The 16,623-nt window shown below is 49.4% G+C and overlaps 2 protein-coding genes across 5 annotated transcripts; one reads left to right on the forward strand and one right to left on the reverse strand.

Moving 5' to 3' along the window:
• Nucleotides 1-428: 428 nt before the first annotated feature.
• Nucleotides 429-10,373, reverse strand: Fam217b (family with sequence similarity 217 member B). Of its 4 annotated transcripts, none has more exons than XM_057781421.1 (4): nucleotides 10,235-10,373; nucleotides 7,854-7,965; nucleotides 7,114-7,199; nucleotides 429-4,736 (listed from the first exon to the last, which is right to left on the reverse strand). In XM_057781421.1, the coding sequence occupies exons 3-4, from the start codon at nucleotides 7,137-7,139 to the stop codon at nucleotides 3,611-3,613; spliced, it is 1,152 nt and encodes a 383-aa protein (XP_057637404.1). In that variant the 5' UTR covers nucleotides 7,140-7,199; nucleotides 7,854-7,965; nucleotides 10,235-10,373; the 3' UTR covers nucleotides 429-3,610. The 4 variants fall into 4 exon arrangements, with proteins under 4 accessions (XP_057637404.1, XP_057637405.1, XP_057637403.1 ...); XM_057781422.1 differs by having other exon boundaries at nucleotides 10,253-10,348; XM_057781420.1 differs by lacking the exon at nucleotides 10,235-10,373 and adding an exon at nucleotides 10,070-10,128.
• A 208-nt stretch (nucleotides 10,374-10,581) lies between these two features.
• Nucleotides 10,582-13,670, forward strand: Ppp1r3d (protein phosphatase 1 regulatory subunit 3D). The gene has a single exon (XM_057781423.1). It carries the CDS (start codon nucleotides 10,757-10,759, stop codon nucleotides 11,594-11,596), a length of 840 nt encoding a protein of 279 aa, XP_057637406.1. The 5' UTR covers nucleotides 10,582-10,756; the 3' UTR covers nucleotides 11,597-13,670.
• Nucleotides 13,671-16,623: the final 2,953 nt, after the last annotated feature.

The raw sequence follows: 16,623 nt of genomic DNA on the forward strand, positions 1-16,623 counted from the left end.
CACACCATAGAAGGTGGCATAGACGGAGCGCCTTCCCTCATCCTTCCCAACCTATATCCTCTAGCTCACCCCACAAGCCAAGTACAATGGGGCAGAATTGCATACATGTGGTTAGGATTGTCTGGATACTCCAGTGAGAGTCCTGTAACCTTCCTCACCCTCCTCCAAGTCAAGCATCAAGCCAAGCTGTGGTGATTCTCTGCAAGTGGGCACAGGTGGATTCAGGAGGATGGCAGCAGGAGGCTCGTCCTTCACAAGACACAGAGAACTTGAAGTCTGCTCCTCACCTGCCTACCCCTCCGCAATGATTCACGTCATCTCCAGCCATGCGTCTCTGATGCAGGGAACAGTGCTCATCACGCTTACTCCTGGGCAGCGTCAGCATGAAGGGCAAGGGAACAGAGTGCCATCCTCAGCAACTCTGGGGTAAGAATCAGACAAACTGGAAAGACAACAGAAATCAAACCAGGCCAGAAAAATTCAGGTATGTGTCCTGTTTAATTGGGCTGAAGGAAAAGTCCCACAAAAACTTATACATGAGTTCTGTTTTGCCACATACAAAACCAAACAAACAGCATTATGACATTCAATGAACATGCTGAATATATTCAGGTCACACAATTAAACAATAAATACTGCTATTACCTTGGATGCACTACCACCAGGGTTCGGACTTCTACCTAACTGTTCAAGTATATGAATGAGAAACAAACGCGTAAGCCATGTAAGAAGCTCTTAGGTCTTTCTAGAACAGGAGCCCAAAGGACAAAGGGTCCGAACAAACTTTCCTTTTCTGTGAAAACCAATGGAATCGACCGTCTCTCCCGCAGTCTGGGAGCCAGGAACTCTATAACCTTCAAGTCAGTTACGTTGGTCATCTGGGAAACAGTCCAAAGCCACGCCATCAGTGATGACCTACAGGGCTTTGTGCTCTTTCTCCACAAATGGGTGTCACTCAAGCCCCAGGCACTGTTTTCCTCAAGATCTTCTTGTGTTTGACTGGACCTCGGAGCTATGTAAACATCTACGAGATGAGAGGCGCTTCCGGAAGCACACCGATTTGCCCCTGTAGCAGGATACTCTGGTTTGGCCTTGAACGGAACGATTTCACAGTCCAGTGTTCAATGCTGTCCACTTGCCTGCGTGGGATATGTCTTTAGAGACCAAAGAAAAAGCTGTCTGATCAGCTGCAGCCAATGTAACTGTAAAAAACTGCATTGTTCATAGTACCTGTCCTAGAACATAACACTGTTTAACAGGGGCACTCAGCTCAGGCAAAGAAGCAAACCACCCTTCCGGGCTCTTCTAGTCCCCAGACCAGGAGTCAAGTTCCATTAGTGTGCTGGGAACAAACACACGAGGCGCCGTCGCTACATTTTTTCCATTGTGAGTTTCAGTCCGGACACACATCCCCAGGGGAAAAGAAACTTGACTCTCACATGCCAGGGTATCTAGGAGCACCCACACGGTAGGTGACAGGAAAGGGAACCTGGCAGTACTGCTCCAAGGAGCATCTAAGTACATATGTGCACATAATGTCATGCTTTCTCTTACGGGACCTTCAGCTTCCTAAAGATCCGCATAAAAATCTGGAGAAAGAATGAGAAAGGAGCCACTTACGGTAAAAATCATCTGTGCTCCAGGGAGTAGGGAAGTGGACCCACAGGGCCTCACTCACTCACTCAGGGGAGGGAAGAGGGTAAGGGGTGGCACTGTCCTCCCAAACCAAGGGGAAACGTGGACAGTGCATCCGTGGACTGCCAACAAAGTATACAGATTTTGGCTACAGAAAAAAGCATGAGACAGCTGGTGGTGCACGCCTTTAATCCCAGCACGTGGGAGGCAGAGGCAGGTGGATCTCTATCAGTCTGAGGCCAGCCTGCTCTACGGAGCGAGTCCAGGATAGCCAGGGTTACACAGAGAAACCCTGTCTCAACCTTCCCCCAAACAACAACAACAAACAAACAAAAGGCATGAGAACTCCATGTAAGAACATGCTTTCTCCAGGAGAGCAGTGCAAAAAGAATCTGAAAATAAAGTCCTGAAAGAAAAAGGCTAAAGAAAAAAAAGTTCCTGTGTTGTTCAACATGGCTGACATCAGCCTTACAAAGAGAGTTTGACGTCTGACCTCAGCAGCTGGTTTAAGGATAACTTTGTCTCACTCCTCAGCCTTTAGGCACCTGTGGCTGTGTGGAAGCTCGAGCTGCAACAAACTACCTTTGTCCTTTTCCCCAAAGGCGAAAAAGCAAAGCAAAACAAACAAAACAACCCCAAAAAATCATGGGTGCCCAAGACAAGTCCAATAATGGTTTCACTGCCTGAGAAGCAGCAGCTAAGGAAAGGTTTGCAGAAACACTTGGAAGGAAAGCTCCCCAGGCAGCAAGACTCAAAGGCGGCTGAGGAGGATGGCTGTGGGAGAGCCAGGAAGCCACAAGCAGATAAGAACACTCAGGATAGTGCACGCACACACAGAGCAAATGTGTCTGCTCCCTCCCCAGTCACGATTAGAAGACCCTGCTCCTGGACACAGAAATAGACCATTGGCTTTGATCTACAACAGCAGGATATGGGTCCCTGGCCAGTAACCTGACAATTTACACTGGAGTACATTCTCACACACCGCGCACGGTTACCCACAGGTCTAGAACAGCAGGATATGGGTCCCTAGTCAGTAACCTGACAATTTACACTGGAGCACATTCCCACACACCGCGCACGGTTACCCACAGGTCTAGAACAGCAGGATATGGGTCCCTAGTCAGTAACCTGACAATTTACACTGGAGTACATTCTCACACACCGCACATGGTTACCCAGAGGTCTAGAACAGCAGGATATGGGTCCCTAGTCAGTAACCTGACAATTTACACTGGAGTACATTCTCACACACCGCACATGGTTACCCAGAGGTCTAGGGTGCCAGGGCATTCTTTCTTGCCTCACCAGACAGCAGCAGCCACCGCTGGGCCTGCTGACTTTCCCTCTGGAAAACTTACAAATGATTTTAACTTCAGGTAAGAGAACTCAGACATGGGCTACAGCACTACCCCTGGACTTAAAATGTCTTTTAAAAACGCACCAGAGAAGCACTCTAGATGCCTTTGCCTCTGGCAAGGAACTGGCTGAGAGATAAATGACACTCAAAATAGAAACTCATGTGACCCCTAACTGGAGTGGAACTAGGCTCGGAGGAGGGTGGGCAACAGATGAGAGACTCACAACAGAAACTCTGCTGAGGGTTTATGCAAAACCAAGAGGCAGCGAGCCAGCAGGGCTTTTCTTCTGTGAAACACAGGGTTTCTCTCCTAGAACAGTACACACTGTTTTCCGTACTCCAGAGACAGGGACACTGGGCCAGTTCCACACTGGCTTACTGGTCCTGCTGTTTCAAACCTTTGTATCATAGACACACGAGTTCATTTTTACCTATAGGTCCCTAAAGTGCTTAAGACTGTATATCAAAAGGTGAGGGTGGGATGGGGGTCGGTGACTGGAGAGCCAGCTGGCGACTTGACTCAGTTATCACAAACGGATTTAAATTCACCATTACTTTGGGACGAACCCCCACTTTTAGACATCTGCGGGTCTTTGCGATTCTTTACCTCAGGGGTCACTTGAACTTATATGTGCTTTGCTTTGCTCCATTTGTTTTGAGCTTCTTCTCACTGGAAGAAGAGGCAGGTCCACAGTTATTTGCACTTCCCTTTTTCTTCAGGTCCAAGTGTGCTTGTGCTCGGGAGGCCCTACAGGAGCCCATTGGGTCCAGAAGCACCGCGGACTGCTTGGGAATTCGAATGTTACCGCTGGCTTCCACTGCAGGGCTGCCCTCCACACAGGGTGGAGCGCGGAGGTGAAACTTGGGGCCCTTACCTGGTTTCTTCTTTTTTTCCATCCTCAGTTCTGGGGCTTGTTTCTGAGAACACAGCCTGGGGTGAGCAGGCCCATCCACAGATCTAGATGAAGTCTCAAATGCGTAGTAGGACGGGTGGGCATCTTCATACTGAAAACCTTTCTTTCGAGAAGGGCCGGGCTTTGGAATCCCTTCTGGGGACAGGAAAGGCTTGGACAGTGCACTAGTGGGGAGCTTACCCCGCCTAGGGCTTTTCAGCATCCCAGAAGCCCCAGAGGACCTTGCCTTGGCAGCTCGGGCCTTCTCGGACTGCACAGTTTGGAGCTGCAGCCACTCCAGCTGAAGAAGTCTGTCTATGTACTTCCCAAGGAAGCCCGTGGCCCGAGGCAGGGCCTCACTCCGGCATTCTGTGTTCAGAACCACAGCCATATCCTGGAGGTCCCAGGAGCAGAATGGGGGTGGAAGAAAGTCAGGGTAGCAGTGTTCAGGTTCTGCCTGGCTCGGGTCTGGGTGAAGATTGAAGGAAACAGGGTCGATCTCTTCCGCTCGAAGGTTGAGGTCAGGAGGCGTGAAGGGAGAAGGAGGAATGACCACTCGCTCTGAGTCTGACAGGTCACTTGCGCTGTCCTCATCAGCGCCTTCCTTAATGATCTTCATGGACTGAAAGTCAAGGAACAGCTTGCGTCCAGAGGCAGCCTGACACCTGGAGCTAAGCGCAGCCTGCTCCCGCCTTCCCTCCGCTGCAGGCTGCGAGAGGCCAACGAGGCTGCTCCCTCCCAGGTGGGAAGAGGCGTGGGGTCCTTGGGGGCTGCTCCTACTCTGCCTTCTTCCTGAAGAAGTCCTTGAATGTAGGGCTTGATTCCAAGATGAGCCGGCATTCTTACTGCTAAAAAACAAAAGCCACAACTGCTGTCTGATCACTGATGACTAGAGAAACAGGAGTCTCCTGTTAACACTTCAGCAGTCACTAACATGAGGCCTCTGTGCGGTTTATAGAAGCAGGGTTTGCAAACCGGTTTCCCCTGTGTACTCTAGGCAGGGGCCAGCGGAGAATGCATGCCCCAAATATGTACACACGTGTTCTATGTAACAACAAAGGTGAACATTTAAAAACTTAACCGTTTCTCAATTGCTTTGTCTTGTAATCTCAGAGCAATTGTGTATACCTTTAAAAAAACCTCACTTTTAAAATCTGTCACAGGACTCGTGGTCTGTTCTACCAGTGGTCAGCACTGTTTGAAAATATTCAGAAATGCAGCTGGGTTTGGAAGCACGCGCTGCTAATCCCCACACTCCAGAGACAGAGACAAGCAGATCTCTGTGAATTTAAGGCCAGAGCTGCTTTGTCTCAAAACAAAAGTCCTCTTGGGAAATATTGAGAAACAAATCCACCCTTAAGCCCCCTTTTGTAGACGTATTTTAGGGAAATGCAGCTACCATGTCGACTCAAGTTTTGAGGCTGGGATACAGAGCAGCGGCTGTCTCTCCTGCAAAACCCCAGGTTTAATCCCTGGCACCTAAAACACCTTGAAAAGGTTTTGCTGCTGTTTATTTTTGTGGGTTTTTGTTGTTGTTGTTTTCTATGCATGGGTATATACATGTTTTTGTATGTGTATGTCTTCATTGTGTGTGCATATGAAGCCCAAAGCTGATTTCATAAATCATTCTTGATCAATCTTCTACCTAATCATTGAGGCAGGGTCGTCCAATCAAACCCGAGCTCATCTCTATGGATAGCCTTTCTTTAAATTTTTTTTTTTATTATTTTTAAGCATGTGCATGGTGGGTGGGTGGTTCTGTGCACAGTTTGTGACTGAAAGAGCCCGAGGAGGCCAGAGGCATCAGATCCTCTGAAGCTGGAGTTACGGAAGATTGTGAGCCACCTGATAAAGGTGCTGGAGGCCAAACTTACAAAAAAGTCATGTGTACTCATAACTACTGAGCTATCTCTCCAGCCAGACATGGATAGTCCTGCCAGCCAGCTTGCTCTGGAGTTCCTGTTTCTACCTTCCAAGGCTGGAACTGTGGGAGGGCTGATACATCAATCTGGTGTTTGCATGAGTTGCGCAGTAAGCACTCACACCACTCAGCCTCCCCAGCCTGGATTTCACTTAATCGCCGGCTGGGAGAGACTCTGAAAAAACTACAATTTTAGGATGTAAGTTTTTCACTGTTCATGCCAACCAATACCAGGAGTCAAACACTTCTTACTATCTTTTCAAGTGGGCAACACCGGGAAAAGTTGTGTTTAAAAGGCTAGAAAGGCCGACAAGATGTCTCATCAGGTAAAAATTTTGCCCCCAAGCCCAGTGACCCAGGTTTGATCCCTGAGACCCACATGGTGAAGGTGAGAATCGACTCCTTTAACTTACGTTCTAAACACACACACACTGTGGCATGCACATGCACACATATATACACACAAAAGAGATGAAGTGTAATAAGACTAGAAATAAAGTCATGTGGTACAATTATAATTCAACACAAACGGACAGGATGAGTGCTGTCTTGGGAATAGCAGGCAAGAGAGGAGAACAAACACCTTTTTTTGTTCTTTTCTAATAGACCAGTGAACTCCTAGAGTACTCTAAACTGGAGTGGGAACTCAGGGGAGATGAAATTACCCCCCCTCTTTTTTTAATTTCTCAACCACACATTATTTAACTAAACAGCACTTCCTTATGATAGGATGGATCGGGGAGGAGAAGTGGGAAAATGTACTTTCTAGGAAGTGGAGAGGTCCGTCTGTGCAGCGTTCTCCAGACTGCTCAACAGTATCTGAAAAGGTATCACACGTTCTTAACACGCAGACCGGCAGATCAGTGCAAGCGGCAGTGTAAACAAAGGAAGAGATGGCTGTCTTTGGGAGTTCACAACTGGAGATGGCTTGGCAGTTCAGACCACTGGCTGCTCTTGTAGAGGACTCAGGTTCAGTCCCAGCACCCACAGGGCAGCTCAGAGCCACTTCTAACTCCAGTTCCAGGGGATCCAATGCCTTCTTCCAGCCTCCCAGGTACCAGGCATGGGGGTGCATGCACATAAAATACTCAAACACATAAAAATAAACATCTTTAAAAAATCATTCACAACCAGCTGCCATCATACATACCAGTTTTTAGCAGAAGGAAGCCAACAAAGAGCAACTAAAGCTTAAGAGACTTGCGTACCCGTTTCTGCTACAGACAAAGCACAAATGAAGTCCAATCGGGAGAACCGAAGGATCTGCCTTTTGCAGGACAAGAGAGGATCCGGAAACTAGTTACCTGCTTTTGTGATGAGAATCACTCATCCTGTTCCTTTTCGTGAGCACATCACAGGGATGCTCATCCTCGGAGGTTTGATGGGTCGTCTAAAAAAAAAATACAGATTTTTTTTATCAAAAAGTGCTGTGAATTCACATGCCCATGCATGCATGAACATACACACGCGTACATGTGCACGCGCACACACACACACACACAGTAGCAGGGCCATCCTCTGGCATGACGTAACTGCTACTGTCTTGAATCAGAACAGGAGACATTTCCAAGGTCAGGCCTCATAGTTTCCCTAGTAGAAAGAAGCCACAGGACACCTTAAAAAGATAGGGACTATGGGCACTTCCTCACTGAGGGAGCTTGAGAGCCCCTCCCCCTTGCCAACAGCTTGTCATACCTACTTCCCTAACAGCATGTGGTCTCAGGAAGTGGCAGAGTTAGTAGGAGGTGGAAGATTAGCTGGGGTGGGGCTCCTGGGATGCTCCTTGTTTGAGCTGCCCCTCATGCTGGAGAGGGGCTGTTGGTAGCATGCTCTTTAAGTCACCCATGTTCCTTTACGTGACCCCAGGAAATTCACTGTTTCACCCAGAATGGACTTGAATGAATTTATTTGGTATGTTGACGCCCTCTCTAATGGCTTTTAAGATAAATAATATTAATAATGCCACAGGGCGTGCATACACGAACACATGCACACTTGAAGCACCGAGACAAATCTAAGTAAGATTTCCTCTCCGTTACATCACCTTCTCTGCAGTGCTCAGAACAGTCTTGCTCAACCTGCTGCCAGATGATGACAGCTGGGGAGGTGGCTTCTTTATTCCCCTTATCTTTGGAAAGGACGTGGAGCCACCGGAACTGGAAACAACACAACAGTGACAGTAAGTACTGACTGCAAGCGGCTGCCTTTCCGTGGGTTTTTGATCTTTGTATTTGTACCACACTGAAACCTTGAAGCCGTGACTGTGCAGTGGGTCAGAATTCTGCACTACGAGATGAGAGATGGGGGAGAATATTGTTGTATGTTTACGCTTTGACGGTTTTAATATTTATCACAAATTACATGTGTGTGGTAGGGAATGCACATACGTCAGTGTGGACGCCCTCAGAGGTTAAATGACGGCACCAAGACTCCCGGAACTAGAGTGAACAGGCAGTGTGAGCTGCCCAACATGGCTGTTGGGAATGCTTACATGTTCTCTTCCACCGTGTCTGTTAAGTATAACACTACAGTATTATGAGAACTGAGAATGAATCCTGAACCCCCCACCTACACACAAGCTTGCACACTCCTTGGTCATGATGCCAATTACATTCCCCAGTTCCTTAAAGCCCCATGTGCATTCATTCATCCCCTCATCCAGTAACACGGGATAGTCTAAGACATGCAAAGACTGCTCAAGGCCCTCATCCCACAGAGATAAAACTTTAGTGGGGAGGCACTCTTAGAATTCTTCTAACTTCCCTGTCACCCCAATCCATTACAAGACAATCAGTGGGGGCCTGGAGAGATGACTCAAGACTCCAGAGGACCCCAGTGAAGCTTCCGGCACTATGTGGCTGGCTCAGGAGGCCTGCAACTCCAGTTCCATGAGACACCCTCCCTTGGCCTTTTCATGTGTGGATACACATATATGCAATTTTTTTTAAATGTAAAAGACCATGAGTGTATTAACTTCCAATATGGGCTATATGCTGTCTCACACTATGAGTTGCGGGTTCCCACACCACACTCATAGTTCCTGTTTTTTTTTGAGGAGCCCATTGAACGAGCAGGCCTTAGAAACTGAATATTTCTCTCTCATAATACCCCAGCATCTATCAAATGGAAAAGAGGTGGACTCATGGGAGAGTTTCGGAACTACCACACTCATGTAAGACTTTTAGGTTTGGATTTGAAGATAACAAAAATCATATCACAGCCTTTTATGGTTAATGACCCCACAATCAACAGGCTTGATTCCATTTTTTTTTTTTTTTTTTTTTTGGTTTTTCAAGATAGGGTTTCTCCCTTTGTAGACCAGGCTGGCCTCGAACTCACAGAGATCCGCCTGCCTCTGCCTCCCAAGTGCTGGGATTAAAGGCGTGCACCACCACCGCCCGGTATTATTTATTTATTATGTATACAATATTCTGTCTGTATGCCTGCAGGCCAGAAGAGGGCACCAGACCTCATTACAGATGGTCATGAGCCACCATGTGGTTGCTGGGAATTGAACTCAGGGCCTTTGGAGGAGCAGGCAATGCTCTTAACCTCTGAGCCATCTCTCCAGCCCACCAGCCATCTCTCCAGCCCCCAGCTTGATTCCTTTTAAATGCAGGAAATATTCATTGGCCACCTTCTTTCTTTACCTTGTTCTTTATGTTGTAAAGTGGAAAAGGAACCAAGAAGGAATGTCTGACCCAGGCATCCTCTTTAGAATGTGCAGTGCCATCCTGGCCCCTCATCTACCTGACAAACTCGACACATAGAAGGTGTGTGTGTGTGTGTGTGTGTGTGCGCGCGCGCGCGCGCGCACGTGTGTGAAGTTCCTCAGAGAAATAAAAGCCTGCGGTGCAGACAGGATGCAGGGATAGGATGGGGAGAGGGGTGGACAGAGATACGAGGAGGGGAGCAGCAGAGAACGCATGGTTTCAGCTTGCATAGCAGCAAAACTAAAGCTCAAGAGATTCTGGCTACAAACACGCTCCTCAAGGGCCGGAAGCTAGATTCCTGCATCTGCACAATCCATCTTGGGCATTAGCCCCTGTTCCCAGCCTTCCTCTCTGGCTGCAAGCCCGGCAAACGGAAGCAACGTCCCCCATCTCCTCCCCAGGGAACTGGCTGCCCGGCCAATAGGGAGGCACAGCATGGTGGGGAGGTGTGGGCAAGATGCTTCCCTCACAACAAGCTAACCCCAGTCTGGCCGCTGGTCCAGGTTGCTAGAGACAGGTGACCAGAGCTGGCTGGCTGGAAGCTCACCGTAGTCCTAGAGCCAGCTCGTCTCCAGTCCAGCCCAGGTTGGGCTCTGTCCCGCTCCCACCCGGTACTCCTCCAGCCCAAGGCCCCGCAGCAAGCACCCAGCGCGTCTTCAGCGGCTGCAGAAACCATCGCTGATGGATGGGTGCAGCGAGCGGGCAAACGCACCAAGGAAGCCTAGCAGACCTGCTCCGCGGCCTGGGCGCACGTGACGAGGATCCCGGGGGGTGGCTGCGGAGTTCTGCGACAGGGCGGGTGCGGCCGGCCGGGCTGGCGCGGGCAGCGGGGTTCCGGCAGCGTGGGGCTACGCGGGGCGGCGGGGCCAGCTAGCGGGACGTGCCGGCAGGCAGGCGGCGTCACGAGGGGCGGGGCTCGGCGGGGGCGCGCCGGGAAGTTGCGCCTGGAGAAGTTGCGGGCTGCTGAGTCTCAGAGCCGCTGGGTTCCCCGGGCTTCCCGTAAGCGCCAGGAAGATCAGGGAAAAGCAGGCGCCACCCGGCAGGGCTCAGCGCTCCGGGAAGCAGCTCTGGAGAGTGAGGTCCGCCCTAGGAGATCGCTAGCCGCTGAGACCGGAGCCAGGCCGCAAGCGGACAGCCTCCCTGCAGGGTGCGGCGTCTCGGCGCTCCCAAAGGCTGTGCTACCGGAACGCCCAGGGGCTAGGCTGGGACGCCCTCCCTGGCCCCCGGCTGGGCCATGTCAAGAGGCCCGGGCTTTGCCCCGCTGCCCCCGACCCCGAGGTTACGGAAACACGCTCCTCGGAGCTTCAGCTGTCTCTCGGATCTGGATCCGCGACCCTGCAGACCCCCGGGCTGCGACCCTCGGCTGCAGCCCATCATCCAGCGGCGCGCGCGCTCCCTGCCCAGCTCTCCCGAGCGCCGTGCCAAGGCTGTGGGAGCTCCCGGCGCTACGTGCCGAGCCGGCTGCAACCGGCAGCTCCGTGTGCGCTTCGCTGACGCTCTGGGCCTGGAGCTGACGCAGGTTAAGGTGTTCAACGCAGGGGACGACCCGTCCGTTCCGCTGCACGTGCTGTCGCGCCTTGCCATCAACTCCGACCTGTGCTGCAGCAGCCAGGAGCTGGAGTTCAAGCTGCAGTGCCTGGTTCCCGACTTCCCCCCGCCGGTCGAAGCCCCCGGCTTTGGAGATCGCCTGGCAAGGCAGCTGGTGTGCCTGGAACGTGTCACCTGCTCGGACCTGGGCATCAGCGGCACAGTGCGCGTGCGCAACGTGGCCTTCGAGAAACAGGTAGCAGTACGCTACACCTACTCTGGCTGGCGCAGTGCTCATGAGGCCGTGGCTCGCTGGAGAGGGCCTGCGGGTACCGAGGGTACCGAGGACATCTTTGCCTTTGGCTTTCCCGTGCCACCCTTCCTGCTGGAGCTCGGCTCCCACGTACTCTTTGCACTGCGCTACTGCGTGGCTGGTGCTGAGTACTGGGACAACAACGATGGTCGCGACTATAGCCTTACTTGTCGCAGTCATGCCCTGCACATGCCACGCGGGGAGTGCGAAGAGAGCTGGATCCACTTCATCTGAGCTGCTGGCTGTGAACCTGGAGCTTCCATGTCAGCAGAACTGCAGTCACTTCCCCGCGGGTACTGATCTCTGAGTGACCACCTCTCACCTCACTCTTCCTTTCAGCAGTCTGTCAAGCTCTGCAGCGGTGGCCTGACCAGTTTCCTAGTGAATTGTCTGGAAAGCCTGGTGGCCAGAGGACCCGGAGCCTGAGTAGTGCATTTGGTGGGGAAGGTGTGGGGGGGCAGATGCATGGGATTGTGGTCCTTAATTTCAGGAGGACCCACGTACGTGTTTTGCGAGGAGAGCCTTCTGCATGTCTCCTTGGTGTATCTAAACACGAGTCGCTGTTATTTATTATTGTGAAGTTAGTCTGCACCCATAGTCGATGCCTTCTCAGGAATACTCCAGATTCAGTAAGCCTAAAGCAGGCCGTGTGGCCCACATTGTGTTCCCTCGAGGCACTTCTGCCCTGGGACGGTAAAAACCTGAGACCACGTCTGCTTGCCAGTGTTTGTAGCCTTCCAACGGTGGAAACTATTAATAGTCGAGAAACTTATAGCTCATCTGTCATCACACAGCCATTTCTGGGCTTCGAGGCTGCCTTGGTTAGGCGATTCCTGCCACACCAACAGCTGGGAAGGAGGGGACTGAAAGGGTTCCAGAAGTGCGGTGTGCCCCAACGGTGCTTCACTGGGACCCCGTTCATGTGCTTGTCTTCCGGTCTGGTGCTGGGTCTGCACGTTAATAGGCCATATTCTGTTTGTTTGAAACTACCTGAACCTTTGAAAAGAGCTTGCCTTAAGTTATTTCTGTTTTCAAGTGGCCACAGGGATTCAGGCAGGAGTACCCTTCCCAGTGACCTTTTCCACGAAAGAGATGACTTTTTACTTCTAAGCATGGGAAGAGTCCAGCCTTTGTGTTTTGCAAATCAACTTTTAAGTGAACCTGGATAGTGTTTTCAGAAATAGCCAGGGCACTGGAGGAAAAGCAATCCCCAGATTTTTATACACCTAAGGGGTTTTAAATTGTGTTGTTCCGTCTGGCTTTGCAGCCACCTGCCACTTTATTCCCTGTGCCTTCAGTTAGGAAAGTTGCTAACTTTTTTATGGGCTTATTTCCCAGTTTTAAAATGTTAAATTCTTTCAAAACAACAACCAAAAACCTCCAACTTGGTCCGGACCACTCACTGTTCCTTGCAGGATGTCCCTGCTGCTTAAAACCCCCATGGAGGGGCTGGCAAATCTTCCTGGTGCTGAGTTGTGGCCTGATAGCAGGCGCTAAAATTGAGGCAAAACCATCTGAGGTGGGCGAGACCTCCCCAGATGTGACTTTTGAGACAGTGGAAGTCCTGTGATGGACTTGGTGACTCCTGTCGCCGGTTCGTTGTTGATGTCTGTTTAACCAGCATGGAAAAGATGCATTTTTACCCTTTAACCTCTTTCGTTTTGATACTTGAAACTTCTGCCTTTTAAAATTCCAAACAGTGTTGGCTTTCCCTGGTGCTTTCTGGTCTGAGTTGAGTTTTGAATGAACACACCAGGATGAAGCGACACAGCCTTTGGCTGTTGGGACTCTGCACTACGCTGTGAGAAGAGCCTAGAGGCATTGCCTGCTGCTTGACGAACTGTCCAATTAGGTCAGAAAACCCCAAGGGGTCAAGGCTGCTCTGTCCTTGGCTTCTGTCCAGAAGGCAAGATAATGGTCCTGGCTCTTCAGGTAGAAGTTAGAACTGTCGGAGTACTGTTGCTTCAAAGCCGTAGAGAGTTTCACAGTGCATGAGAAAGCCAATCATTTGTCCAAAGGGTCTGGTTACAGAAAAGTAATGATATATCATCAGAGTCCAGAGAACCTCAAGGTGCCTTTTAAGACTACCAACAGTTTGAAATCTAAAGCTTAAGGGCAATTATGCTTGATTGAAAAATAAATAAGTAAAAGCTGTGTAAGACAATTCAGAGTGAACTTCCTGACCCCCAAGACACACTTAGACTGTTGAGATGTTAAAACTGTGTGGATCGTGCACTTGTAGGGCTGTCTGCCCAAATGTATTTAACTGCCTGTCACTTAAAATTATTTTATCCAAGCCTAAATATTAAAGTGTACGTGCAAAACTGTCCCTTTGTTAAGCTGGTGTGTGTCATTCCGAAGACAAAGTTTGTTAAGCTGGTGTGTGTCATTCCAAGACAAAGTTTGTTAAGCTGGTGTATGTCATTCCGAGACAAAGTTTTGGAGCGTCTTGCAGTTCGGATCATTTCGCACGGACGTCTCATCCTTCCCTAGACATGGATGAGGACTGGACCGTCTTGCATCCGTAGCAGAGTTGTATATGTGTTGCTAAAATACCTTCCCTGGGGAGACTTAAAGTCTACCCCTCCTCCTACCTCAATAAAAAGGCAAGGTACAATTTTACCAGAGTTTATTCTGGGGAGTCAATGAGTTCGCAGGGCTTATTTTGGAGCAACGGGTAAAGGCTATGGCAGGAGCAGGGGTGACCTTAAAACAGCCATACTGGGACATCCAGCAGTGATGAAGACACCCCCAAATCTACACAGATAGAGTGCTCTCCCATAATCCTTCCCCACCCCTATCCTCTAGCCCAGTGGTTCCTAATACTGCAACCCTTTAATAGAGTTCCTCATGTTGTAACCCCAGCCATAAAATTATCTCATTTCTATTTTGTAACTGTAATTTTGATACTGTTATGAATCATAGTGTAAATAGCTGATATGCAGGATATCCGATGTGTGACCTCTCTGGAGGTCACGACCCACAAGATCGAGAACTACTTCCCTAGCTCTTCCCAGAGACACAGAGGCCGCTGCAATTGGGGCAGAATTGCATGCAGCTGGTTGGGAGGGGGGTGGCTGGCTGCACTCAGGTGAGGATCCTATCACCCTTTCTGACTCCCCCTCCCACCCCCCCACCCCCCAAGAAGAGTGGTCAACAGTCAACAATGCCAGCTGTGGTCACTGTTGGCAAGCGGGCCCAGCCAAACTCAAGAGAATGGCAGTCGTTTCGCTTGGGGGATACTTCTATACAACAGTGTGTGTTGTAAAACCAAAACCTCTTACGCTACTGAGCCAGAGTTCAGGGGCTGTGATAATTGTGTTTTCCTTATATTCCCCTGTGACTCCTGTGGATCCTGGCCTGCACTAGGACTTACAGCTAAGTACAAAGTCTTCCATACACTAAGGAGGGGGGACAAACAACCTGGCATTCGGCATGCCTTGTCTCATTTTCTCGGCCAAGACGCTAGATTCTTGGTGTGTTTGGAATGAATCAGTCGTGCTGCATGGCTGACACCTCTTTTTTCTTAGCTGAAAAGAGGCTCGGAGAGGTGAATTTCAGCTCTCCCACAGCCAGCCTGCCTCAGAGTGGGCAACTCACCGAATATCCAGCCCCATGCTGCTCCTGCCGGGAGAACTCATCTGGCCCACAACCTGTTTCTGATAAGAGATTGTTACACTTACCTGAAAAGGGCTAGGAAATGCTCTTAGCTTGGCTGACACACAAGGCCTGAGGTTTAATCTCTGGCACCGCAGAGAACATATGTGACCAGAAACCAAATTTTGATAATGACTAATAAGATTTTCTTTCAAACATCACAGTCTAAAACCTTTCAATGAAACCCAGTTTGGGTAAGAGTAAATGAGTTGTCTTACTTTTCTATCACTGTGATAAAATGCCATGACCAAGAGACACTCCAGGACGAAAAGCCGTTTTTCCTTTTGGACTCCTGCATCTAAGTCCATCACTGAAGGAAGTCAGGACAAGAAGTCAAGGCAGGAACTGAAGCAAAAGCCAAGAGGTGATATGAGATTCCCCTCTGTATGCTGTGAATACCATTGGTTAATAAAGAAAACTGTCTTGAGCTTGCACAGGGAATAAAGGTAGGCAGGAAAAATTAAACTGAATCTTGGGAAACAGAAGGTAGAGTTAGAAAGAAGCCATGTAGCCACACCAGAGTTAGATGCCAGAACTTTAGATGGTAAGCCACTGCCATGTGGTGATACGCAAATTAATGGAGATGGGTTAAATTAATATGGAAGAGTTAGCCAATAAGAAGCTAAAGCTAAGGGACCAAACAATGATTTAATATATTTCCTGTGTGATTATTTAGAGGCTGAGCACGTGGGAACTAACTAGAGGCCTCCTTACAGCAATGGGGGAGTACTGCTTACCTTACTGGCTTGCTCCCCATGGCTTGCTGAGCCTGCTTATACACCCCGGGACCATCTGTTCTGGGCTGGTACTACCCACAGTGACCTCCCACATCAATTGTTAGTTAAGATAATAGCCCACAGACCGGCCTACAGGACGATCTTATAAAGGCATTTTCTCAGCTGAGATTCCCTTTTCCCAGATGTCTAGGTTTGTGATGAGTTGACAAAAACCTCGGAAGAGGAGTGATAATCTGTTCCTTCATGTCACTGTTTAAAGACACGCTTGTGCCTCTGCTAACAAGCTGCTGGTTGGGAAATCACTAGATTGCATCATGGAAGATGGTAAGTCTATTACAAGAAAGCGGAGTGTGACGGTCATGGTGCAAGGCTCAGGTCATGAGGCTGGCTCACTCCCATCTTACATTTTGTATTATACACTCTTAGTACTTACACGTGTAACTAATTCAAAAAGCATTGGAAACTAAATGTCTAGATTCACCCAATAAAAGCCAGTCAACTGCATATGTTGCTTCAATTTTTTTTTTTTTTTTAATTAGGATCTCCCTGGACCTGTAATTCCAGCCATTTGGGAAGCTGGGACAGTAGGATCTCTAGTTCAAGCTGCATACCTGGGCAACTTAGAAGCTGTGTCAGAATGTACAAAGAGGGCTGGAAGTATAAATCAATGTTAGATCACTTTTCTGGCATGCATGAAGCCCTGGGTTCCAGGAGGAACTTGCTCAAAATTCAATTTAACAATGCACGAAGTTGTAACGATGTCTGTGATTCTCGCTAAGCTAAAGTTAGAAACACTGCATTCATATTCTGTGTGATTTGCACTATTTCATTCCTCAGGGGTTTAGATGTTGTTGTTGTTGTGTGCGT

Source organism: Chionomys nivalis, chromosome 9, assembly GCF_950005125.1.
Source record: "Chionomys nivalis chromosome 9, mChiNiv1.1, whole genome shotgun sequence".
In the NCBI taxonomy this organism is placed as follows: Eukaryota; Metazoa; Chordata; class Mammalia; order Rodentia; family Cricetidae; genus Chionomys; species Chionomys nivalis.

Coding starts and splice junctions, on each gene's coding strand:
- Ppp1r3d (XM_057781423.1), top strand. CDS start 10,757: ATGTCAAGAGGCCCGGGCTTTGCCCCGCTGCCCCCGACCCCGAGGTTA.
- Fam217b (XM_057781419.1), bottom strand. CDS start 10,198: ATGGTTTCTGCAGCCGCTGAAGACGCGCTGGGTGCTTGCTGCGGGGCC. Junction 7,200..10,069: donor GAGCTGGCTCTAGGACTACG/GTGAGCTTCCAG, acceptor TTTTTTTTTTAG/ACGACCCATCAAACCTCCGA. Junction 4,737..7,113: donor GATTCTCATCACAAAAGCAG/GTAACTAGTTTC, acceptor TTTGTTTTTTAG/CAGTAAGAATGCCGGCTCAT.